The 26,967-nt window shown below is 38.1% G+C and overlaps 1 protein-coding gene across 7 annotated transcripts in view; it reads right to left on the bottom strand.

The window, feature by feature from the left end:
• The window catches only part of ABLIM2 (actin binding LIM protein family member 2), a 127,576-nt gene that overhangs the window by 37,075 nt on the left and 63,534 nt on the right, over positions 1-26,967 (bottom strand). For 4 of the 7 annotated variants that reach the window (XM_053941025.1, XM_053941028.1, XM_053941024.1 and 1 more), the window contains 6 exons: positions 26,457-26,550; positions 11,626-11,713; positions 8,970-9,028; positions 6,762-6,839; positions 1,985-2,131; positions 82-114 (listed from right to left, as the gene is read on the bottom strand). In XM_053941025.1, coding sequence (XP_053797000.1) covers positions 82-114; positions 1,985-2,131; positions 6,762-6,839; positions 8,970-9,028; positions 11,626-11,713; positions 26,457-26,550 — 499 coding nt within the window. The remainder of the gene's footprint in view (positions 1-81; positions 115-1,984; positions 2,132-6,761; positions 6,840-8,969; positions 9,029-11,625; positions 11,714-26,456; positions 26,551-26,967) is intronic. The other 3 variants (XM_053941029.1, XM_053941027.1, XM_053941030.1) reach the window with 2 other exon arrangements.

Below are 26,967 nucleotides of genomic sequence, written 5' to 3' on the forward strand. Positions count from 1 at the left end.
AACACTGCTGGTTATTAATATGACCAGGTTTATGCATCACAAAATGGGTCAGAATAGGAGAACAAAGGCACTGGGGATTACCTCAGTAGGTGTTGGAGAGAGCAACTGAGGTGACTGCAAACAGCAACACACAACAAATTAGTGATACAAATTCATGCATGATGTTACTTGTGAGAAGAATTACTCTTAAAATATCACTATCCATGTTTTACACATGATAAAGTTAGGAAAAACACCTGTCAATTAAGTTAGGGCAATTTTTTTATTATCTATTTTTAATTAAGTACATAAGGACTAATATATAAATAATTTCATATTTGTCTTTGAGTGATTTCTCTACTACAAAATCCTGGGGTCTGGTGAGGCCAGTCCTGTGCCACAGAGAAAGGCAACAGGGAACTCCCAGTCACAGCAACTGCCTGAAACTACACACAAACCCTAATTTAAATATGCATTGAAGGACCTCCAAAATCAGCACTAGAACTGACCATTTCAAGGGAAAGAAAAACACCTGCACTATTTATTTTCAATTAAACGTCATGTAATTTGACAATCTGCTGCTCATTTTCCTTTCCAAATCAAACACTATGTTTGGTTAGTTGAGCAAACAGACTGAAAGTATTGCAGCTGCAGGTAAGAAGCCAGAACGCTGAGACTTGGGAGAGAGGATTTTTTTTTTTCCCCTGGTAATAGCAAGGATAATAAATATTTGAAGCACCAGGAAATATGTTGGATTGCAAACACAGTCCATGTTTGGTCTGTGCACCTCTGCCAGTCCTGGATGTCACCAGGCACTTGAGGCGGGCCACAACCATCATCAGCACCAACAAATTCTGACATAGAAAGGAAGTGATTATGCTCCACATGCTCAGGGTGAGGCAGCAGCTTTCGATTTTGTGAAATCAGAAACCTGAATACCATTTAAACCCTTTACCAAATGCAATTTAATTATTTTTTAATACTTTACAATGGAGCTATCATGGTTCAGCACTGTGCAGAGAGGACTTGGAATAAAGTCTGCAAAACCTAACATACGCACCACACTTCACCTGGCAGTTGGTACTGAGACATTAGTGGTACTGATTAAGTGTAAAAGGTGCAAGTGGTAGCATGACTAGGGCTATTCTAAATATCATGACCATTAATTATAGCATTTATTTCTGCCCATTCACTGACACCTGGAGAGAACAAGCAGACTTCTGTGCTAGACTGTATGTATCTTGCTCATATCTAGCATATTGTAATGGTTTAATTTGCAGAACTTTAGCTAAAATTATAAAAGCAATCAGAAAGTCAAATGAAATGCAGGTATGTTCAGAGAAGAAGAACTAACTTGCATGACAGGAGTTATATACAAGTATGTTTCACAAAGCCTGGAATTAGTTATTAGTATGTTAGTACTGAGTTAAATTAGATTTCATTAGCACAAACTGTATCATATTAGCTCTGCATATGAAAAGGCTGAAGTGCATGCATGACATGAGGATGAGGTTAAGTAAGGGACAGTTGAAAGAAACTTGTACACAGGAAAGTGATACCATTGTTGTGTTACCAAAATAACATGGTACACTTTGATTTAAAAAAAATCATGAAAGACATTTGGCTTTGCTTCTCATTTTTGCATTATAATTAGCAATGGCTCCTGTTTCCTACCGCATGCAGAACTGCTCCCATGGAAAAACATTTTAATTACATGTCATGTCTTTAAAAAATGATGACAGAAAGCAATGTTTTAATTTCTACAAACTAAAAAATGAAATTAACAGAAATGAACATCTTGGGTTAGGTTGTTGTTTCCTTTTTTTTTTTTTTTTTGGAAGGCATTGTGAATGAATGGATGACATGACTCAATTAACTAGAGCTATAAAAGTTACATTAAAAAAAAAAAAGTTAATAGTCATGTTAATAGTCTTTGGCAACATGTTCAATGATGCACATAGAACCTGAAACTCAAGAGTAAAAAAAAATACCCATGTTTCAGTACCTCCCCGTAACTATGCCTGTCATCTGAAGAGTAACTGATATATGGAGAATAGGAGATCATATCTGGGCGGTCAATGTTATAGATGGCTTTATTTTTAGGAAGAGCAGCCAAGTCCCTGTAGTCAAGAATTTCATCTCCAAGCTTTGCCTAAGAAAAGGAGGAAAGAAAGCAGTGAGAATAAGAAAGAATAAGAGGAGAATGCAATCAGACTAGGAAAGATAAATGTAGGTAGAAAAGCTGTAATCATAATAAACTACTTTTTTTTTTGTTTGTGAACATTTAAATCTCTTGTATTTACTACACTATGCTAAATATTACTGCTGTTTTGTTTTATATACTGCTGCCTTCTACCTTGTCACTGGCATTTGGCTAACAGGAGTAGCATGGCATCATTCCAATTCCCTGGTTATATCCCACTTATTCCTGGATGCACAAACAGATATAGGGGACATATATTGTAGTCTTTTTCAGTTTTTCAAAACACATTGAATTTTGAAGTGGTTTTGGTGTGCAGAATTTCCCTGCTGTAAGCAGTAGTGAATGACCAAATATGTATTTCCAGCATATACTCTCCAGATGCTGAAAAGCATTACTCAGCTCTTTGATCTTTCCCATTCAGTTGTGTCCCACAGCTTCACCTCCTTTCCTGACTATGCCTAAACAGCCCTTAATAATGGGTCACAAACCAGCAGATGATGGATTTGCACCATGGTGGAAGATCACAGATGCCACTCAAGTAAAGTTCAAATCCTCTTATCAGACTCACACAACCAACATAGGGAAAGGACTGTACTGGTCCCTGCTCTCCTCCCACTACACATATTCCAGAAGTGTAACTTATTACCGAGCTGCCACATTTCAACAGATTATCCTCAGGATAATTGCACCAAAACTGTATCCAGCACATATGATGCTGTAGATACGACAGTAAGTTGGGCACGTTGAGAGTGGAGAAATGGGCAGCATAATGGTCTCATTCCCACTTCAAGTTTTGCAGAAGATAAGCTCTTTGTTGGCAACAAAATGATGAGTGAATCTTGCTCTGAAAATCTCAGTATGATCAGCTATAAAACTGTAATAATGTTTTCCACATGCAAAAATACAAAAGTATCCAAGATTTATGTGTGCAGTAATTCTGTTTTTTCTTAGTATGAGCTAAGAAAAGTTCAATAGATTTTCCAGGGGAGTTTTCTATCAGATTAATAACCCAGGAAAAATTTAGTCTGACAACTTCCAGTTACCCCTTTTTCTAAAACAATGCATCAATTTGTGCAAACATAAACTACATGAAAAGAAGGAAGATTACTCTTAAGTAAGAAAGTAGAACTAAGGTGCCATAACCATCACATATTCCCATCCTGAACACTAATGAAAAAATGTGTTTTAACCAAGTATGTGCTTCTTCACCAATCTACAGATCTCACTTTCTTTTCAGCTCCTTTAAGAAGCTAAAGAGCAATGAAATAGCCCCTTAATGAAAAGAAATCCCTCCCTTCTGAGAAACCAGCAGAGAGCTCTGATGCAGAGACAGGTAATGCAAAGGTAAAGAATCTGTCTGTCCAATCTGTCCCAGAAATACTTTGGCCAGCATTATACCTACAAGGAAGGCCAAAGAGGCTGTGATTTCAGTTAAGGTATCCAGGTTTTTGGCCATTATTCTAGTGAATCCAAAGTAGTTCAGAATTGGGAATATTTAAATGTGAATTACAGTCATCTGGCTCTCCATCTTGATGTGCAACTTCGCATTAGATTTCAGATCTGTCAGAGGACTAAAACTTATGTTGTTATGTAATTCCTTTCAGTTTAGATATAACAATGTGGGCAAATTTGGATGAAGAAACACCTTAGGGATACAGTTGCTTTCTAAACACTCAATCCTTCAAACATTGAGTCTACGCTGTATTTTTATTTTATTTGTTTCACCTACATTCAATTATGTGAATGGAGTTCAAATTGGCTCAGGAAAGCTCAAATTACAGTTGAGAGGCTGCAAGCCATTTCTTCAGTAATTTGGTATTTAGGGTTCTGGTAAAACCATGTTCTAAGTATAGAGTATCTGTTTCATTTGGAATATGTAATTTTACAAACGTATAATTGTGAATATGAGCTGTATAAAAATTTAGTGTGATTTCTATTCCTTGTGTGAGAGCACATATAACACAGCTATGTGTAAGCTTTCCAGTTGGATATATTAGGTTGGAGCACCTAATTCTGTCCTAATAAAATTAAGCAAATATAAACCAGGATTTTTTAAACCTTATTTAATGGCATAATTTAGAAATCAACCAATTTTTAATTAGGGACTCTGAGAGGTTGCCAGCACTAGGGAAAAATTCAGTCTGGATATAATGAAGTCATCCCTACAGGTCATGAAAAGATGTCCCTTACCTTCAGAAGGCACTGGCCTGTGCCCTCTCTCAGTGCAAGAAGACACCAAAGTCTGTTACCAGTAGATGAAGAAGAAGTGGTGTGGCTTTAGTAAACCATCTGTATGAAGCACATTCACATTTATGTCACAAAAAACCTTTCTTTACCTTTCCCTGTGTGACCAGGCCACCATGGCCCAGAAGCACAGCTGCCCTGCAATGGGGTGGTGCCCACGATGGTGTTCAGCACTGCTCTGACTTGATGGCTTTGGAAGTGTAAGCACCACAAACTCACAGTTCCTCAGATGGAACTGTTTTCTCTAAACTCTTTTGTCCATGAAATACTCCACAGAGCTCACCAGCTGCTAAGGTATGATTTTACTACACGTTTAATGATCTGAATCTATGCTACTGCTGAAAACTGCTGTCCTGTGTGCACCATCCCACCCTGTTCTGCCTTCTACTCTAGCATCAGAAGTCATGTAGACAGCTTGGGCTTTTTTTTTTTTTTTTTTTTTTTTTTTTTTTTTTTTTTTTTTTTCTTGCCTCTTTGGTTGTCTGGAGGTTTTTCCTGGGTTATTGTTTAGCTCAGTCTGGCCTCAAATTTGACTGCATATCTGTGTGTACACACTACTATTAGCAGCAAGGAGGAGATGGGAAGGCATAGCCAGAGAGGGACAGGGCCACATGTGGGTGGGACCTTCCTTTCAGTGGCAGCAAGAATTTAGGTTTGGCAAAAACAGCCACAAAAGTACACAAGACAGATCTTGAGCATGTCTGTATGTCATAACACTCCTGTAACAGAAAACACATGTAAAAACAGATAGCCAAAGGACCATTGTGATAATATAGAAGTCAGTAACATGTTTTTAATTCTTTCTACTTTCCTGTTTGTGAAATCCAAAATAGGATTCATTCAATCAATCAAAATTAAGTTTTGACAATTAAGCAGTGAGAGATGGGACAGATAGAATAAGAACTTGTACTCCTCTGGGGAATCTTTTTTTCTGACTGACTCGTATTGCTAGACAACTTTATTCTTTGCCAGTCCCAGCTTTATATTACAGTAAAAAACATCAGGGTTGGGCGCTGATTTAATGATAGCTTTTAAAAACAAAGAAACAAACAAAAACAGAAAAGGAGAATGGAGGCTCATCCTTGACTTTTAACAGCCAGTGAAGCATATTTTAGGTTGTAACACAAACATCAATAAAAACAGTACCATCCTGCAGTTAGATAAATGCCTCTAAAAACATATAAATCTTAGGAGAATTCTAAATCTTAGGAGAATTCTCATGCTTAAAAACACAATGAGATGGTGCATGCCTGAAGAAAAAGAGCTCATCTGGCCAAAGAAAGTGCTTACATGATAATAGGCTCCCAGCACAATGAACTTTCTTCACAATGGCATTTCTTGGCTGGTAATATACCACTGGTATTCAGCAACACTCAGAACCACTGATAAGCATTTAGAGAAGGGGCACTTGTTCCACTGCAAGTTCAATCTTATTCAGATACAGTACATATTGTATTCAAAATAACTTTTATTTGAGGAAAAAAAGACATGTTCAGAGCCAAAGCACTCTTTTGCTTGTCTCGATGTAGGATAAAAAAGCCCTTAATATTTGCATAATAACCTCTCTGGAAGTCAATTGCATCTCCAGCAATTTTCTCACTTTATGGTTCTAACTGATGAGGATGACCTGCATACCTGAGGGATACCTGACCAGGAGAAAGAAAAGCCCTGGAAATGCTGAAGCACTGCAAGAGATATCTGCATGGATCATACCACATTTGTATTTTGTATCTATTGCTGGTAGCCTTGAGAATTTGATCATGAACACAACAGCAATTTTGATCTTGTATTGAAAAAAAAAATCCTAAGATTTTATTATACTTGTTATTTTAAATTCTCTCAATGAGCTTTCCAGAGTGCTTCGTAAACCATAAACACATCAAAGGTCCTCTGAGTGAGGGACTGGCATTTGGCACAGCCAATGCTATCACACTCATGAGTGCTTTCATAAGCAATCAGATGCAGGCTCAGGAGCTCAATTCAAACAAGTTGTGTTCAAATCTAAGCTTGTAATCTACCTGTGGGCTGTACTGTTTACTTAAACTTTTCTTTTCTGAAAGAACTGTGGTATTCTGCATGTTTTGGTATAAGCCAGCACTAGCTGTAGTGTAAGTGCTACAAATACACCACAAAATATAGGAGGAAAATGCCAGAATTCTGTTAGAGCAAATGCAGTATTCAAATATTTTAAACTTGAGAAAATAATTCCATTTTAGAGGACTCAGCAACTGCAGTGGTTTGGAGACATTAACTTGCCATATAACATGCTAAACTGAGGGAGGAAGCACAAGGATTTCCCCATCCCACAGAACAAATCTCACTGAGAAATACTCACATAGATCACACGGCTTGGGGAACCTGATGTACTTGAAGCAGGTACAGAAATAATACTCTCAGAGGAAGTCCTTGTTTCCTATGGCAGGAGAAGTGAAATAGATAGGAAATACAGGAGAGTCAAAGATAATGTAACTTATTTCAAAAAAAGCATACAAGTAATTTAATTCAATCTCTACCACTCAAAAATGACATATTATAGAGAGCTCAAAACATGGAGTTAAAAATAAAAGAACACTTGCACACAATCAATTTAACCTTTCAAAAATGCAAGAATTGTTTTACACATGAGTTTCTTATCCCTGCTCTTCAGAATGAAATGGCCCAGAGCATTTCTTCATCCAAGACCCAGACAGTGGGACTGAGCACATCCTTGGCACACCTACAGATGACAGCAGCCATGTGGTGGGGACAACACGCTGGAGGGAAGGGATGCCATCCACAGGGATCCTGATAAGCTCGGGAAGTGGGGCCATGCAAACCTCATGAAATTCAACAAGGCCAAGTGCAAGGTCCTGCACCTGGGTCAGGGCAATCTCCAGTATCACCTCCACAAACTGGGTGGTGAAGGGAGAAGAAGGACTTGGAGGATTCTGGTGGCTAAGGAATTAGATATGAGACATCCCACATCTCACACATGTTCTTTATTCTCTTCATGATCCATTACCCCTTTTAGCATCCCCAACCATGCCTGCTCCACACCAACTCCCAGCTTTTTCAATAAAAGCTCACACCTTTGTTGACTCTATTGCCTCTGTTAGTTCATTTTCTGTATTACACATTTTTCTTCTTCTTCCACCTACCTCTTTTCCCTAAATGCCTCTTTATAGATCTTACTTTCCCTTGCTCCTTTGATTCCTCCTGTCTTTTCCAGCTTTCTCCCTTCTGCTTAAAATCTCACTCTCCCATCATCTTTCTTTATGCTGTCACTCTCTTTCACAACTTCTTTTTCCCCTCCACTCCATCTTCAAAGTTTTTGAGCATGCTGCCACTTTCTCCTTTTGCCTTTGTCACCTACTGTAATTACATGCTGTTCATATATCTATATATAGGAAGATAACTTAAAAACAACAAACTGCAAGGTCAAACAGTAAATTTCTCAAGCAGTAGATCCAGACTTTACAAGTTATGTTGAAAAGTTCATTATTACTCTCTTAAAAATGGCATCCTTCCTTCTGGTTTTATTTTTTCAATAATGAACATAAAGATCAGAAAATAGGAAAAACTCAAGGAAGAAGAAAAACTGCTAGGCTCAGGAACATTTTTTGGTATTCAGAGCTTGTCATGAACCAAGCAATCACTTCCCAAATACATGGGTACAAAAACTACAGCCAAGATCCTTTAGGGTAAAGCCCAAACAATTTTTTTTTTTCAAGCTGTAATTTAGTCAAAGTTGGACTTTCTAACACACCAGATTTAGCAATCTTTTTATGGATGCTGTCTGCTGTTCTGACTTGTCCCATGTGCCTTCCTCCAAGCCTTGAACCAAAGCAGAACAAGGATACCAAGGGTACCACTTGGAGCATCAGAGAACATCAGAAGTGAAAAACCCACACTTGGCCTCTACATTAAATGAGATAGTTGTAACTCATTCCCACCACTTCAGAAGGATCATTAATTCTTCATGTCCTAGGGACAGCTTATTTATCTGCTAATCTTCTGCCAGAATTGCCCCCTTTTCCCCTTGCACACAGAGGTGCACAATCATCCAACTTAAGGAGGTACTTAAAGCCAGAGATTAAATTAAATTGTGGCTGGCTTGCCAACATTTTAGAAACAAATAATAAAACAGAGACTCCAAGGAGATTTATTTTTTTGTAGAAACAAATAAAATGAAAGTCCTCTGATCTTTTAAGTTTAGAGCCACAGGAAAAGAGGTAATGAACTGATAACATCATAATCAGACAGAAGTTAAAAATTAACTTTTTTTTCTTATTAATATTTTTACTTATTCAGCTTATATATATAACTCTTAGGTCAACATTCTCCTTAATCTGTAGCTTTAATCACTGATTAAAAGCAGAGTATTTATATTACATGATTACATTTCATTAGCCAAGTAGATTCCCATCATTTAAAATCTAAAATTACAGTAGTGAAAATTTTCCAAACCCTTCCATCCATGCCTGCTGCAAAAAAGAAAAAAAAAAAAAAAAGGAGAGAGAATAATATGGCAATCAAATAACACTGGGTAAAAATATTTTTTTACCTTGTTTTTTTCTTCAGCCTTTGCAGCCTGTCTACAAAGTGGATGCCAAATGGATGTTCCTGTAAAGTAAATTTAAAGTTCTGCTTAATTCAGTTCCACGATGAGAACCTTAAAAAAGTTCAAAATAAGAACCTTATTAAACTATCCTATAAGGATTTATAAGGTGTAGGTTACTGACTACTTCCCCTGCTAGTGCAGGATACTTTCAGAGGTCAAGATGACAGCCTCTTCATCCCAGTGACCCTGATCGTAGACATTTAAAAGACTTCAGAAAGTTACATGTACCTCAATATGGTAGATCAAAATCTGAGTCCTAAGAAGTGTGATATGGGATTTCTGGAGTTCCAGCAGTCCAACCTCCTGCTCAGGGCAGGCCTGTGTCCAGCTGGGCTTTGCCTGTCTCAAGGATGGAGATTCCACTGCATCTCTGGGCAGCCTGTTTCATGGTAACTTTTTTCCTTATATAGAGTTAGCATTTCCTACACTCTTATAATACATATTCTTGTAGTAGTCAGGCTTGGCTCATACACAGTAGCACACCATTGTGGGATGGAATAGCACTGTGCCATGTAACCCTAGCTGAACATCCAGCCTATCATTTATTCACTGTTCCAATCTTGCACTTCCCATATGTTTGTCTCCTGTAAGTCAGCTACTAAGGAACTGCATAAACTCAAGGGAATGTCCATCATGGAGGAAGCAGGAGATATCAAATGAACCAATTCTCTATTGTATAAAGGTATTGAAACAAGGCTCTTGACAAGATATAAGTAAACAATGAGTGTGAGAGAGAAACTTGAATAGTTTTGCACTAGTCACAAAGGAAAAAAATTATTTCAAAGAGTTGAACATGATGTTTAAAATAGTGTTCAGTAGAAGGGGAATTTGTATAATGGTATAAAATAAAATAATTATTTGCAAGTTTTAATAGTAAGAAGAAACCGTTATGTTTATGCCAGTCTGGTCATAGACATGCCACGGATTAAAGCTCCAGAGGTAAACAATGTGAGTGCACTACAACTTCTGCCTGACTAAACTGGAATCTGAGAACCTTTGCATAATAAATACTTAATGTTTATACTGGGTGGAGAGTACCAAGAAGAGTTATTGGGAATGTTTTGTTTTCACAGCAGTTTGATAGTTTTCTAACTAGTGGATTTTGGAAACAAGATAGAAACAGAGTCTATTTCCCAGAAGACAGATGGAGATCATTAGAATTTATTTCACAAAAATAACCAGATGAACCCAGACTGTTGCAGTAAAAGAGTACCCATAAGAACAGACCAGATAAATTATGTTTACTAAGTTACTGGGTTTTTTTGTTACCGAACGACAAGAAACATTTTTATAGCACCTTTAAATTCAATGCTGTTATCTTCCACTTACAAGTGGATTTGAGCTTGCCCCATTTGTCCCATAAATTGCTTCAAATTATCCCAATAGATTTAAGAAGTATTTAGATTTTTTTTTTTTTTAACTACTCCTGTCTATAGCCAAGCAACACTGTCTGGGAAACATTTTCACACTGAAGAAAAAAAGTCCTTTCACCCAAAAAGCTGTCTGTTAGATGACCACTGAAGATTCCTGCTAAGGAGCACACAACATCTAAAGTAACTTTACAGTAGTTTATTAAGAGGATGAAGAACACATTATAAAACCCTGGGCTCCAATATTTTTTATTATTTAACAGATTAGGCAGTCCAAATAACTGATCATTGATCTTTCATGGCGTTAACACCAGTTTCCAATGGAAACTGCTCCCCATGTGAAGACAAAAAGGGTATGACAGTAAGCTGGTGTAAACATTCCATGCATCAGAAAACACAGTAAAATGGAGCCAAATAAATAGAACATGAGCATACCTTGCTATTATTTGAACTAATAATCAGAACAAAACCTAACAAATATCCACCCTCACAACAAATGGAACTAAAAAAAAAAAACTGACTTGCAAACAAGTTTCAGAAAGTTTGAAATCTAGAAACAAATTTGTAGTTTGATGTACTTTTTTAAAGCATTGATTTCATATGGGGTTTCAGCTCTGCTAAGATCCTTTTCAACTGGAAGAAGTGCAGCATTTTCTGGCTGCTGAGGGAAAATTCATGAGCACAGACAAGTATCACTATGTCTTTTAAAGAGCTAGTTCTTGTTGAAAACCAAAGTAACAATAAAATTTTAATTTAAAATAAAGTACTAAACCATAATTAGATCTTACTGAGACCACTGCTGTGTTCTAAATAAAGTCTAACTTTTCCAGCTTAAGTAAAAATTTCAAAGTACACTTCTAGAAAACCACAGACAATTGCAAAGTTGTAAACACAGATGTGGGCAGGCATGTGATTTTAGGATAATACACCAGCCTTGCAGTTCCCACATCCTACTGAGTTTCTCTTTTCTGTTTTCCTTTGAAAAGTTTTCCCCTGTATTTAACTGTGCAAGCTGTTTTCTTTGATCAGTTTAGTAGCGCTAGAAGTTGCTACATATGTAGGACTTCAGCTCATATTTATGTCAAACTACTTTCTTTCCCATTGCCTACGTTATTGCACTAGTCCTTCTGTAACACTGACTTTCTCCTGTGCAAGCCTATGGTGTGGGCAAGCGGGTGTGGGCTAGAGAGCCAAGTGTAACTGTTTTATTTTTTGTTTGTTTGATTTACCTTGAAGATACATTTCTTCTCCTTCTGCAAACATCTGATTGCACCTGACACATCGTGCGCAGGTTGGGTGATAATGCTTTTCTCCTGCCTGTTCAGAAAGAAGGTACAGCTGATTAAGCATAGTGATCAATTTAGCAGTTTTTCTTTCATTCTCTTGAATAATTTAATTAGTTACGACAATTAGTTCAACAGTCTCCTACAACCACAATGCTGATTTGTCATTCTAGACAATTCATGCCTTAAATTGTAATTATGGTCTTGCCTACACAAAGCAAAAAAAGTTTATGTGCAATAGTTAAGTCTCTGAATTTACAGGACAGAAACAAATTTATGCAATGAACACATTTTCCCTGTAAACCAAGTGCAGGGTAGCTAAGGACTTACCTGCATGAGGAATTTGGGAGGTCATAACCTTGAGCACAGATTTGCAACTTGTATGTTCATTGAATACATAATTGTAATGTTCAGCAAAAACCATTCTATGCAAGGAATGTTTGTAGCTGCTTTGAAAGTGTCTTGCAGGTAACTTGTACTAAAGAGTTCCTTTTTCCTCTTTGACCTCACACTCTTCCAAGCTAAACAGAATTGCCCATGGTTTAAATGGCTTAAGGTCTTCCACTAGGAACAAAAGCCAGGAGAACAAGTAACTCTACAGCTTAGAGCTAAAGTAAACTACGTTTAACTTAAGATTAAGCTAAGCCTGACTTTAGTAGAAATTCTCCTGAAGTTAAAAATATGTACATTTTGGTGCATATAGAATGCCTCATAACCTGCTTACCTGAAAAACACTGAAAGTGCTACTGGGACTAGGATGCATTTAAGAAACTACTATCAACTATTGCCCCACTGCCTTCAGCATGTAAACAGGCTCTCACAGCACTGCACTGCACATCCCCTTCTATCAATCTAGCATTTTAGCCCTGTTACTATGAAGGTGACTTTTCTAACTCTTTCTTATTCACTGAATTTTAAAGCTTTCAGAAGCATTTACATTAAAGAATGTAATCTGTGTCTGGGGGCTATTTTGCCATTCACAATACCAATCACAGGAATGCAGTAAATCTAAATTAAAGAATCTCTGGTTTTACTGCATCAGTGTTAACTTGATTCATTCCTGAAAACCTGCTGCAGCATTTCAGATTAGCAATAAAGAGCAACACAGCACATCAGAATTGCCATTTTGAAAACAGCTCTGCTCAAGCTCACTCTTTTTATGTTATCATTTGTGCAGATTTCAGAGTGATTTTTGTAATTTTAGACATGGAAGATGGTCACTACTATCTGTGATAACACCTTTAAAGTACTAGACCACAAAGTATCAGTACTAAGCTTAAACTTCAGGTTTAAAATTGCTTGACTGGTGTTTAAGCACAGAAGAGTATTCAACCACCAGATAAATTTATGCTTGGCATATCAAATTGAAAAGAAATATAATTTGCCTTGGAAGTGCACAAGCATTGCTAATGGAATGCATAACCTCAATAACTCAAGTGATTTAGCACAGATGATACAATTCCCAGGCTAATATTCTCTAAGGGAATTAAATGACTTCTTTGCTAAAATAAACTGCCAGGACAAATTCTCAGATAACCTGGATGCATCACAGAACAAAGTCTATTTCCCTAAATTTAACAATACGACCAAATATATAATTTTAATTCACTTAGTGAATTCACTTGCATAGTCAGTAGTATCAACTAGGTATAGAATGGCACAGAAAAACCTCTTTTATAACATAGACACAACTGTAACAGAAAAATTAGGGGATGAAAGTATAGTAAACTTTTTGCTGATGATCACACCAGGAGAACTCCAGTGCATTTTGCATAAGTATCTCTGAATTAAAATGGCACAAACTCAAAATTTTTCATGTGAGTCTAAGTGCTGACAGTGACTTTTATCGCCCCTTTAATTTTTTTTTTTTTGTCCTTCTAATCAAAGCACAGAAGACAAGACAGCAGACACTTCAACACTTGGAAGTATTTAAAAAAGACCACACCATATTTCTAAATGAGAGGTGCTAGCTGAACCTGAGGCTAGGCAGCTGATGCAGGAATTAACTAACACTATTTACTGATATGTATATGCAGTTACCCTGATTAGATATCACAAATTATATTCAAACCTAGGACCTGAGTCTGAATCATAGAGTCCCTGGGGTAAATGCCAAGGAGGCTTTCACCAGTGCCCCTTTCTCCTGTCCCTTCAATTCCAGGGGCTTGGTCTCATAGATGAACAACTGGTTCCAGCAGAACCCAGCTATTTTATAAACTTAGGGCAGCAAATATTGCATGATTTTGGTCTAGTTGTAATAAAGGCCTCTTCATTTTTTCTATTCTTGCTTATATTGATGTGAAGTAGTTCAATGCAGCAAACAAATTCCTAACCATATGGTTAGTTCTTCTTTGCACAGTTTGAAAGCTTAGTTTGACAGATTGTTGTCTCAGTGTTTAATAAAATACCAACACACTCACAGCACAGAAGAAGCAACATTCATCTTTAAGAGATCACTTATGGTTCAAGTGATAAGTTCTAAAAAAACCTCTTCAATATCCTACAATTGCTTCAAGACTGCACCAGGTCTTTGTGCCCAGGAATCTGAACGTGAATATAGTATTATTGTGAAGATCAATTTGAAGCGTAATTTTCAGCTGAGATTACCTCAAACCTGAATAGCAAAGTGTGTCCTTAGTAATCCAGTACCTATATCTAAAATTTAATTTTTCTTCAACTGACCATGAACCAGCTTTCCACAATCACCAAGTTGCACTCTTAGTGTGCAATTTAAATGGAGTCAAAACAGTCCTCAACACTCTGAGACAAAGTATTATGAGTTAGTTCTTTCCCTTTAGGTATAAGAGACCCCTTTGAATGTGAAGTCTCCTCTGCAGAGAAGGAAGGGCTTTCTGGGTTGATCAACATGAGGAATGATGTTTATCTGAGCTGATGAACATGGACCTCCTGCCCTGAGCACAGGGACTATCTCAGTGTTGCAACCTGTCCCTCATTTCTCACAACTTGATGGCTTGAACTAAGTAAAAGGAGAATAAAGCTGATGTGACAAATGTGAATCACATCGTTCAAAGTACAATTTGGAGACAGTAAGGGGTGTTACTTGAAAGTCTTCAGAACAGTATGGTCACCAGGCCTGGAAAACATGCAGCACTAGCAAAACTAGAGCAGTTCATACCAAGAGGAACAACTTAACTAGTTAAATTTGAGTTTTAAATCAGCTGTCATCACCCAGGAAAAATATATTACATTACTGCAGACAGCTCAGCAAAAAACTCTGCTCATTTTCTGGCTATGGCTGCCATAAGTGATGAAGTGGTAGAATATATAAAAGATGATATGCACAATAGCTGTAACTCTACCACAATGACATTGCTTGTCTGATCTCTCATGCTGTTTCTGGAAGTGTGATTGATATAATTTTTTACTGCAGTTGATGAGTGACAATTGCTTATGGATTTGACACATGAGAAATTGAGCAGCCTAAAGCTCAGAGTGTGAGCTGAGTCCTGGAAGGAAGATTCAAGATTTCTGATGTCCGATTCATCACTGAAGTCTAAGTACATCCTCATTGCATTACTCAATGAAGGAATTAGTAAAGGGAAGACAGAAAGTACAGAAAATTGTTTAATATACTAGATAAACTTACAACTATCTGATTCTTTTCCTGAGAATTAAAAGCTATCAGTAAACTTTTCCTGTAAAAATGAAAAGTAATAACATTTAAAAAAAAAATCTATCTTGTTATCAAAATGCATAGGGGTAATTGACATTTTATTGCTGGGAGTAAAGAGTTTGTGGAAGGTTGGATTGCTGCAATGATTCAATCATATTAAAGCGTATTTTCCATTTTGAGTGTATCATACAATCTAGTTGCTATAATAGTTCCTCATTACCACTAAGTATTGTCTGTTGAAGAAGATCCAAATCCTGCCAACCTCATACTCTAAAATCCCCAAGTCAAGTCCTAACTGTACCCTACCCTGAACAGAAATAAGGAAAAACAGCCTACAAATCACTGAGCTGGTGGGTATGCCAAGGCATGGTACAGCTGCCTGACCCACAAACAAAGCCCACAGAAGACTGGTATAAAGCATTCTTAGTTAAAAGCTTTTCACATGGAACAAATTTGTTGGAGAGCTGTGTCATCACCAGACAACCACCTGTCCAAGCAAAGGGAAACAGAATAAAGCACAAAACTACTGACAGTCAATAATCCCTCCCATCAGGCAGCTTCTCAACCTTAAATGAAGTATTAAAGATCTCATAGAAGACATAAATGACTTGACTTCTGTTGCTTTTCTAAGAGGAGGAAACTTACTATTTGTATGGGATGAGAAGGGAAAAAATACTTAGGCAATGTAGGGATGGGTGAAATTGTAAAACTTCAATTAGAAAACAAATTATTCTCTTTTGTATATTTTGTCTCTACTTTCTGAGTAATGTCCATTCACATGGACATTCCCATTTGTTCATTAAAGAACACTGATATTCCTTCAGGTAAACTTCATAGTACAGGCAACAGAAATAGAATTCAGTTTAAAGCCAGAAAGTGTGCAAGTGATCACAGAATGATAGAATAATTCATCTAATCCAACCTCCTGCTCAAAGCAGGGTTGATAATCAATTCAGATCAGTCTGCCCAGGATTTTCTTCAGTTGAATACTGAAAACCTTCAAGGATGGAGACTGCACAACCTCTGAGATTATTGCTCCAATGGATAGTAGCTATTCTTAAGTTATTCACAGTGAATTTTTTTTCCCTTTTTATCCAGTCAGAACCTCCCTGCTTTAAATTTATGACAGTTGTCTCCTGCCCTCCCACCATGTGTCTCAGTAAGGTGCTCCACATCCTCAAGGGCCTTCTCATAGGTATAAGAACACTGCAATAAGGTTCCATTAAAGCCATCACTTTCCTAGGCTGAACAAGTTCAGCTTCTTGAGCATCTCTTCAGAATATGTGCTCCAATCCCTCAACTATCATGGCTGTCCTCCACCAAAATCACATTGCTAGTTCTTGCACTCTGTGGAAGACTTCCTTAAAATCTGCTGGCTCTGTTCTGCTCCCATTCTCTATCATTTTGTACCTGCTTCATTATCTGTCATTTTAAACTCAACACTGAGGAGCAGGTACTTTCACTGGGAATATTTTTTTTTCAGAGTATATAAATAAAAAAGATGTAAAATCACTGAACTCCTTTAATGGATATTTAATTCATCCTGTTTAAACGTCTTTATTCATTCCCCAAATGATTGTTTTTACTAAGATATTAGGCCATTATGTGAATGAATTGTGCTTTTTCTTAGGTGCCAGGAATGTACAGGAAACTGATAATGAAGCACAGGTATAAAAAGGAACTCCACATATTTATCTTTATGAAATTTAATAATGTTTTTGAATGAGATACAGCATTTTGTTGTTAAATAGCCCAATCAGTCACTGCATTGATTTATAAAGGCAAATCCCTAATTTCTCTAAGTAAATGCAGCTCCCCGACTTTGGCTGAGATAAGGTTTTAATTCCTGCTCCCAGAACTACATTAGATATGTTATTTAATAACTCTCTCACCTAACAATAGAGAGAACTGGCTTAGAAAACACAGAGAACAGAACTGGCTTAGAAAATTTTCCTATCAAGTTATTCCACCAATTAGGCAAACCCAATCAGGGGTTGTTCTTGCTTATTCCCACATGTTAATACAACCCTCCTGCTCTTGGCCAGTGCTTCAACCCACATTGCACAATGTGCATTTAATCCAAAAGGCTGTGTAAAATCTAGAGCTCAGAGGTTTGTCCTGTCTTTCTCTCAGGAATACCATGAAGAAAGTGCACAGCACTGCACCATCAAGCGTTAGCAGTGGATGAACACACTGATAACCCTGCCACTGCATCCACATTGTAGCATATTACAATTCCATAAACTGAATTCTAAGGGGTATATTCAAATTAGAGTGATGCTATTCAGAAAATACACTTTGTACTTGGCATATAACACTCTGCTCAGTTAACAGCCTTAAGTGGAATCACATAAAATCTCCACTCTCATTTCTAGCAAAGCCAGAGTTTTGCATATGCAACAGAAGGACTCAAAGAACTACTTAGTAGTAGTTGTATACAGTAATGGCAAAGTTAGTAAACAGCTGCCATTTCATCTACTGGGTTTGAAGGGACAGGCAACACTGTCAAGGCAGAGGTATTTGGCAAAATGTCTATTGTTTATGTCATACAACAGTGTTGAGGAGAAAAAAAGTGTGAGAGCCAGAAGCTAAAGACAGAATTCTGTGGAGAAAAATTCTCACTAATTCTCTTAGTCACAGAGGACCTGACTCACCACTGACTCACTTCAACAGCGTGCCAGGGCAAATGAACCTTTTTCATCAGGATTTACACCACTGTAAATGCAGTGTAATGTTTTATATCAATCATTCTCCTCATCTTCTCCTTACTGGATTCATTTATCATCCTACTGGATGCCAAGAAACAGTCACATGAAATGTTAACTACGCACACCTGCAGCATTACCTACAGCTTTAGCAATCTCACATGTACAGTTATTTCATGTTGTCTTGGTTCTGGCTCATCCTGCTGTGCTTTGCAGAGCCTTGAGAATTCCCTCCCACATTTGAGTCATTTTAATTGCTTCCCACACACTCTTTATTCTTCCAGGTATAAGGTACAGATCAAATGTACCAACAGGAACATTTATCTCAGAATTATGACAACTTACTATAATACTGGACTCACAGAAGAAGTTTCTAATGGTTGTGGGAGAAAATAAAATAAAAGTAATTAAAAAACCATAAAGGGGATAATTGAGAAAAAATAAATAATAGAAGGAAAACTAGCACTATTACAACTGTAATATCATTCTGTGACATCTGCAGACAAGTTCTGGCTCAGGACCAAATTCAGCCCTGCCAAAATCAGATAAAATCTGGAAAAGGACAACATTGTATTTTTTTTTCTACACAATTTGGTAAATGTTCTTGTAAATCAAAACGGTCTGTCATACCTAAAACCTCTGATTTTTGCACTCAGTTGTTTCTGTTATGGAGTGAGTGATCTGCTTCCTTTGTCTTTTTCTTCTCAGCTTTGCAATTTTTCTTGCCACCCACAGAGACTGGAAGAGGCTTCTGTTTTCCATCTGCTCAACAAATCTCCTTTATTTCTTTTCCACCTTCCTTTCCCACTCCTTAAAACTCACCTAGGGGCCAAGACAAGCTGCAGCTGGCTCTCACTTATGCCAGCTCTTGAGAGGAGAGAGGGAGTGAAGAAGGAGAAAGATGACTTGCAGACATATTCCCCTTAATTTTCAACTTTGCAGCTGTGTATTTAGCGCACCCATTTCAAATGGGAAGGATGAAGCTCAACCAACACTGAACAGCCCTGGAGAAACAGCCCCATTTATCAGAAGAAGCCAGCACTTTTCAAGCCAGCTGGCTCTTTTCAAGCCGAACATGGTGATCTGGGCTGTAAACATCTAAGAACAGAAGCTGTCTCTCATTCTGTGCCTGACTAAGGACTGCTATTCTGGATCACTAGATGTACCTGGGAGTGGAAATACTGCTGTCACATGCAGAACTGACATTAATAAACCTTCCTGAAAGTAGGAAGTTTCTACTTTCAGACCTAATCTACATATTTCTAGTTCAATGTACCATTCAGAAGTTCTTACTTGGTTGGGGGGAGGAAAGAAATTTGTAAAAGCACCAAAAATGCTGAAGGTTAGTAGGATGAAAAAATCTTAAAGCTACAAGAAATGAGTCACAGGCTGCTCTCCTGATATTAGCTGACATGTTGAACTGTTTCCACATGGGCCAGAACATCCTGGAGATACTTTATCAACAAAGGCAACTGTCACTGAGTGCCCTCACTGCTGCACCACTGCCACGGTTACAGGATAGAGCTGGAGGCAGGGGCTTGTACTGCTGATTGGGTCAAGGCAGGTCCAGGGCTTTGCAGAGCTGTGCAACAGCAGCATTCCCCTGATGTGGGTCAGAGGACCACCAGGAATGAAAGAATACACAAAGTAATTGGATGAGGGACTGAAGACATCCATGAGGTGCAACATTTCACACGTAAGAACACGCAAATGGCAAACGGCACTGGATGTTAGTGCATCACCACAGCAACACATGGCTTAGGGAGGCAGTGTAGCTGCAGACTCTGCTGCTGGGGTCTGAGGCTCAGCAGGTATCAGGGTGACTACTGGAATCACTCCTTTGATCCTTTCAGTCAATTCAGATAACTTAAGATAGTTAACTGGTACTACATTTTTGCGTGAGGAAAGGCAATGGACACCACAAGTCTGCCAGGCTCAAAAATCAAACTGTGCACTAAAACAAACACGTACAAACCCACACAAGCACAAATGCACAGCAGCACTACTGAGGACTTTCCCCAACATGTGGGAGGAATTCTCAACAAAAAAGCAAATAAGCAGCTGAGAAAATAAATAAAAAACCCGTAAAAAACATGGAACAGTCATTCTTTCTTCTCTATCAATCAGTTTCCCTCAAATCCTAAACTTTTCTATGTTATTCAGAAACAGTTTGCAGAACCCTTTCCTTTGGTAAAAATATAAGTCTTAAGCTATCATCAAATGGCATTCAGTGCTCTTCAATAAACCTAACAAATTATTTACAGGGTAAAAGCTATGCAAAGAGTTTGGTTTAATGTATAGTTTTCTCGTGACACATTACCAATCTGTGAGTTTTTAGCAGTTCAGACAATAAAGACAGATAGGCATAGCTCTGTATTTCTGGAGAGAAGAGGTGGCTAAAAAGGGAAAGGCTGGAAGTGGGAGAAAGATGAGGTAAATTCATCTAGACCAATATAACTGGGCTACAGAAAAAGCTAAAAGATAAGGAAAAAAAGCATTTGCATTGCTATTTATCTGCTTGCTGAGAGTATTTTTAATGATACCAGTTTTAAAGCAGAAAGTCTAGATCAACTGTCAACACTTACCCAGCCAAATTCAGATAAACGAGCTGATGATTAACCTGCCTTTGCAACCCAGCAGCCCCAGATAAATGCAAGTGGCATCAAACCAGAGACCATTCCCAAGCTGCAAAATGCCTTGCATCTCAGCAAACATTATGCACTGAAAGGGCTAGTTAATGTTTCCTACCTTAGATGGTCTCCTTTTGCAAGAGCTAATGCTGATTTATTTAGTTTTGTCTTTCCAACAGTTTTCTTTCTTCTCTGTTGAAGGGAGAAAAGCGCAGAGAGCAGTTTCTACCGAAGGTAGCACTGACACTTGGATCCTTCTGCTGCTCTGACAGCCCTCCCGAGGCTGCCCATGCACAGGGAACCCTTCTCTCCTACAGACAGAGCTGTCTTTATTGCATGTTTCACTGTTAATTCCTATATAATAAGCTGCTCAAGCACCTTTCACACATCAGTGGGTCCTGTTGTTAATGAAACAGCAGGGTAACAGACATTGCAGAATGAACCATTCTTCCACACTGCAGGCAGAAATTTGTACTCCCTGCTGTAAAGAATTAGTATCGTCTCTCTGCTATCCTGAGACTCTTGCAAAGGGAAAGGCAATCGATTTACAAAGTAGATATGGCTGCAAATAAAATCAGCTCAACCCTAGGGCAAGGCAAAAACAAACTATGAAAAATAAAATTCATGTTTTAATTAGTAAGTCACTGTGATTTTGTCATGACATTTAATTGACATATAAATTACTGACATTTCTAGTCTCATTCCTGCCTAGTGCCCACTGCATTTGTTCCCTTATTTCAAAATAACACATGGTTGTAATTAATAGATTTTAAGAACATATACTGGTTATGTTTTTCTAGACATTTACACATACATGTAAACAAGTAAAATGCTAACTCTTTCTTCCCCCACATAAACTGAGTGCCATGCTGCCATGTTGGGATGTCAGATCTTGAACATAAAGATGGTTCCAACTGCTGTAAGTGATTTTCAACAGCACTTGTAAGACACACTTACACCAGAGTCATGTAGCTGTGAATCACAGGACAATTGGAGATGAAATTGAGTGCTGAAAATATCCCTGAGGGCCACTGATGGGATGCAGTTGCCTACCAAAGCAAATGTGACGCCCTCACAGCCTATATTGTGTTTGCCATTAAAACATCCCCAGAAGGTTATCTCTGGATAAGGAGGCTTCCTCTAACAATGAGGGAAGCCACCATCTGAAAAGGCAGATGAAGAGATCCCCTGCCCTCAAAGTAACATCTCACTATGGGCTGTCAGTGTTAAAGAGAATTCCCAGAAGAAAATTGCACCAGTGTGGGATAGACAAGGAAAGCACTTTCTTTAGAAATGGTGGAAGGGGTTACTATCACTGCACAAGATAGTGCTGAGGCACTGTCTGGAGTACAGTGTTCATCCATGCTGAGAGAAGGTGTGTCCAGCCAGGAACCCACAGTGAGAATGTCCAGCATCACCAGAAAAGCCTGGAGCTGACTTTACCAGCAGAGGAGAATTGGGTTCACTCAGTTCTGTAAAATGAAAGTTGAGAGGAACTAAGACTACTCTCTATAAATTCTCCTTAGATTTCATCAATTGGAGGGGAAAACACTTTAAAAAAGCTAAAAATCAATCTTATCCAAAGCTTTTGACTCTTTTAATGCGGACCACATTAAAATAGAGAGATGCTGGAATTGACATGATGTTTCTAAGTATCAGATGTTAAGGAAACCCAGACATACCTCCCAGGAGAGGACAAGGAGGAGTCATTGGCTGTCACACAGCTTTGTCATGAACCTCAACAGCCTTCCAAACCTTTTACACAGCTTGCTATGTGGGAAGGACCAAGAGACAGACTACACATCTCTGCCTCCCCCAGCAAAATGCAGCTAAAAGATTGATTAAAAATGAGGAAACAAATGGAAAGTGTTTTCTTGAATGAAAGGGGTTTAAAGCAGGCTCTGTATTATCATAATAAATACATTATTTTTTTTTTTAAAGACAATTACTTTTTTTAGGATGTGCTCATTTGCACAAGTTGAAATTTTAACTAATGAATTACTGCTTCTAACAGAAAAAAAGGAGAAAAATATTTTTAGTGCCAAGTACAGAGAAATAGATTGCAACATGACAAAAGGGAAATGGCTGGTCATAAAAATCAATGGCTTGTTATTTTAAAATGTGTGTTATTGCATGATGCTAACTATTGCAGATTGGCAGCAGAGATACAGCATAAGCACTGAAGTAAACCCTTTCTCTCCTACAGTGCATTTTAAGTCAAACTACAAAAGTAAACTCCAGCAACCTCCTGCTCCTCCCTTAAGCTGGCAGGTTTACCAATAAATATGGTCACGGATAAAATAACACAACTTCTAGGAGAGGACTGATTTGCATTTAAGAGTGTTCCGTATGCATCACAAACAAACCAAATCTTGCCCATAAATGCACTGGTGGGTAGGGTTTAAAAGAAAACCAAACCAGCAAAATCATTGCTTTAAAAGTAATAAAATTTATCATCTCCATAAATTAACTGCTCAGCCCCTTTTATAGCTTTTCCAGTACAAGTTCTCTGGGAGAGTGGGTGTAAGCCAAGGTGGACTGGAAGGGAAGAAAGAAACTAGAAAGGAATTATAAAAAAAGCTATCCTGTGTTTAAGCCCATTTACTACATGGAATTACTCTGGCCCTCAGCAAATGGGCTGAGAGAAGAATTTAGGTAACTAAATCATCATTGTATTTGGCTGACAACCTACAAAAACAGTCATACTTTACAATTTATCAGTAACTCACACTAGTTGACTCTCCCTTCCTTTCTGCTGAATAAACACTTAAAATGAGCAAGTGTTGGAAAGGGAGATGATATTATAAAATCTGGGCACAGAATAATTGTGGAAGCAGCTGTCCTCCTGACATTATCACAGAAATCAGAGATGGAAAAAATCCTATTAGGTCATATAGTCCCTCCCTTTGTCATTGCAGGACTGTTCCCTAACACAGATTTTCCGGTGCCTTGTCCAATCTTGTTACAAGACTTTCAAAGTGATAGTTTCCAGCAGCTCCCTTGGGAGAGTATTCCCCTGCCTAATAAGTATTGCTGTCAAGATTTCCCCTCACTTTAAGAGCAATTTGCCCTATTATTTCTGTGTTCCTCCAGAAAATATTCAAGATTGCAAAAAGAAATACTGATGTTTTGAAAAATGTGTCAATATTCCAGACAACTCCACTAATAATACCTCCTACAACAAAGAACAGGCATGACTACCCTGCATTGTCTCTGTCCTCCTGACCAGGAGATACACAAACACACCAATTAGCCTGCTAGCGACAAACAGCCATTGAGTTCAATACCAAGACCAGAGAGAGAGAAAAGATCAGCCCAGTCCCAAGCCTTTTGAGCAAGTCCATCTGCTGCACACAAACAACAAATGCCTTAACCACGTTAGCTACGGACACGCTCTCCACTTCCTTTCAAAGCTGTTTGCTCAGACCGTGACTTTTTGTTTGGCTTTTGACTGAAACGAGGTGTGTGCATGACCTCCTCATCCAGCTGCTCTCCACAGTCCACACTGAAACTCAATGGCTGCTTTAAGTGATCCCTTACAGAGCTCCAAAGAGTCATGGAAATCCAGGCTGATCGCCATGGGAGAAGGCTCACAGTGTGAGTCACTGTGAGGCAGCAGGAACGTACAGAAAGCTCTTGAGATGTGTCATAAAAACAGAGGGGATGGGAGCAGATATCTGGGGAGATGCTGTGAGGAACAGGACCTACTGTGACAGCAGAATGCTAGGACATGGGACATGCACCCATGTTCAAGCTTCATTAGCTTTACTGCACACAAACCAACAAACTGTTTTGTACAGTTCTACAGAAAAAAAGTTTACAGATCATAAAATTCCCAGCTTCTTCCAACAAGTGTCCAGACATTAAAAGTCATTGTAACCATTCAAATCCATTTCCTGCTCCAGTCTAACCTCAACCTATATTTCCTGTTTCACAATGATACTATCTGTGCTTTTACAGATGCTGAAAGTCCTTTCTCCTCATCTATTTTTTTAAAGGTTTTGGTATCTTGCATCAGTATTTTTTCCACAGTTAAATGCCATAGCTCCCACCCTGAACCAGTACCAAAGCAAGATGAGGATCAGTGGTACAGAGCTGCCCTTAGAGCAACACTGGGGAATGGAGAGGACAGGGACACACACACACACACACACACACAGACTAAAACCATCATATGTAATCTGTCATGGTAGAATTCCTACAACAGCTTTCAAAAATTAGTTTTTCCCAAGTTTGCTACTGGCTCATCTACAATAAAAACAAGGAACTGTCTTCCTATTCAGTACACTCTCACCAAGCAGTCAGAAGAATCAACTACAGTCACATGTGCTCCCAGGTTCCACAAATCACACTTGGTACTGTTACTATGCAGATCTTTAAGGCTTTTTTTTTTCTTTTTATTACCCATAGAGACAGTAAGGACCCAGTTCTTAATCACATCACACCACATGCTATTGTTTAACCATACTGCAGGTAAAATATTACCACATAAAAAGAGCATTCTTGCACATATTTCAAGGCAAGAACCAGGACAGAAAAACACAATATTGTGAAGCCAAGAGTCAGTACAGAAACTGGAGCTTCTGTTCTTCTCCTATCTCAGTATTAATCACTCCTTATAAACTGCTCTGAGTAAGCACACTCCAAATTTGCTACAGCTTTAACTCTTCTCTCTGCATTCACCTCTCTTAATTACCTTCACTTTCAAATCTCACACCCTTTTACTCCCTTTCATTCAGTGTCAATGGTTGATGCCTCCCAAAACAGCTTCCACTGGTCACCTTTTACATTTTTGAAGGTTTTAAGACGTTTTCTTTTGTTTTGCCTCTTCCAGTTGAGACAACAGTGCGCAAAAAAGTGAGAAAACTGTCTTTATACTCTTTCAAATTCCCTTTTAGAAATCTCTTTTTGGACAGGTCTGTAAAAACATTTGTTAATGGAGAAGTCTCTCATGCCTATGTTAACACCATATCATCCCATGCAATACAGACTCCCATTTGGTATGGACACTCGCTCATCAGTTCCTAACAAGTTATAATTGTCCACCACTTGGATATTAAGACTTTGTGTGACTCCAAGCAGATCTTTCTCTGGTGGAAGCCTTTTGGGACTCCTCCAGGCTTTTTTAGCTGATGAAGAGAAAAGAGTGAACTAAGCAACTCTCCCTAACTCCAGCACTGCTTGGACTTTTCACAGGGAAAAGCAGAAAGAAAAAGTAGATCATAAATGACACTGACAGGGTAACAATACACTTAGATCCAAGGATAAATTTTATTCTGATCAAAGGAATATATTCATTTAGTGACACTGGGTCAGTTATATGGAAATTTTTGCATACAAAAAACATACACCTACACTAAACAACTTCCTGCTTCTTAGAACAATAAGTGCAAAAAAATCTCTGCCACACAGTTCATTTCTGGCTACAAAAACATAGTTCAAATAAGTCATTTTACTTTTCAACAGCTTCATCCTATCTTTGGGGAACATAAAAGAGAATTAAAAAAAACCCAGAAATTACAAATTAATTTAGTACAAGTTTTAAAACGTGCCTGATAACACATTCATTTTTTACTTCTGCTGCCTGAACATTCTCTAGTACCATAAATATCAATCTAGGGAGTTTGTGTATTGCCAAATCATTAACAGAAGAAACAAAAAACCCAATTACAGACAAAGGTCCTGGTATTTAATAGAAGTAACATTAAGCTGTTGCATTAACACTCGTTTGTAAGCACAGGACTAAACCCAAAAGAGCTAGTCTTTTTGTACACTTTGAGATGTGCTTGAATGACAGGTTCTCCTTACCTCGAGCACTCTTCCTGTGATGTACTTTTCACAGTTGTCACACCTGATACCAAACTTGGCGTGGTAGTCTGCTTCGCAGTATGGAACCCCATCCCTAGGGAAGAACAACAGGCTGTACAGATGCTGCTTTATGTAAGCTTACAGTTTACTGGGAGATTATGAATCTAAAATGTCAGTGTTTCAACACTTTATTGGGTATTTATGGGCCTTCCTGCTTCCCATGTGTCTCGTATTTATTAATATCGTAAAAAGCTGAATAGTAATAAACAACTATTTTGGACCAATTTTCTCCTTTGTTGCTAAACATCAACCTTGTAATAACACTTGCAATAAGACTCAGGTGGTCTGAGACCCTCACACCACCTTTTTAATCATGTTACCCATTAAATTCTTTCATGAGTTTCTTCCTCTGTGGAAAGACAGCTACTTCTACATATTACTCTTCCCCTCATCATCTAATTCATGCCATTGATGTATATCCGATATATGCATTACCTAATCCTTTAGCTGA

This window comes from Vidua chalybeata, chromosome 4 (genome assembly GCF_026979565.1).
Source record: "Vidua chalybeata isolate OUT-0048 chromosome 4, bVidCha1 merged haplotype, whole genome shotgun sequence".
NCBI lineage: Eukaryota > Metazoa > Chordata > Aves > Passeriformes > Viduidae > Vidua > Vidua chalybeata.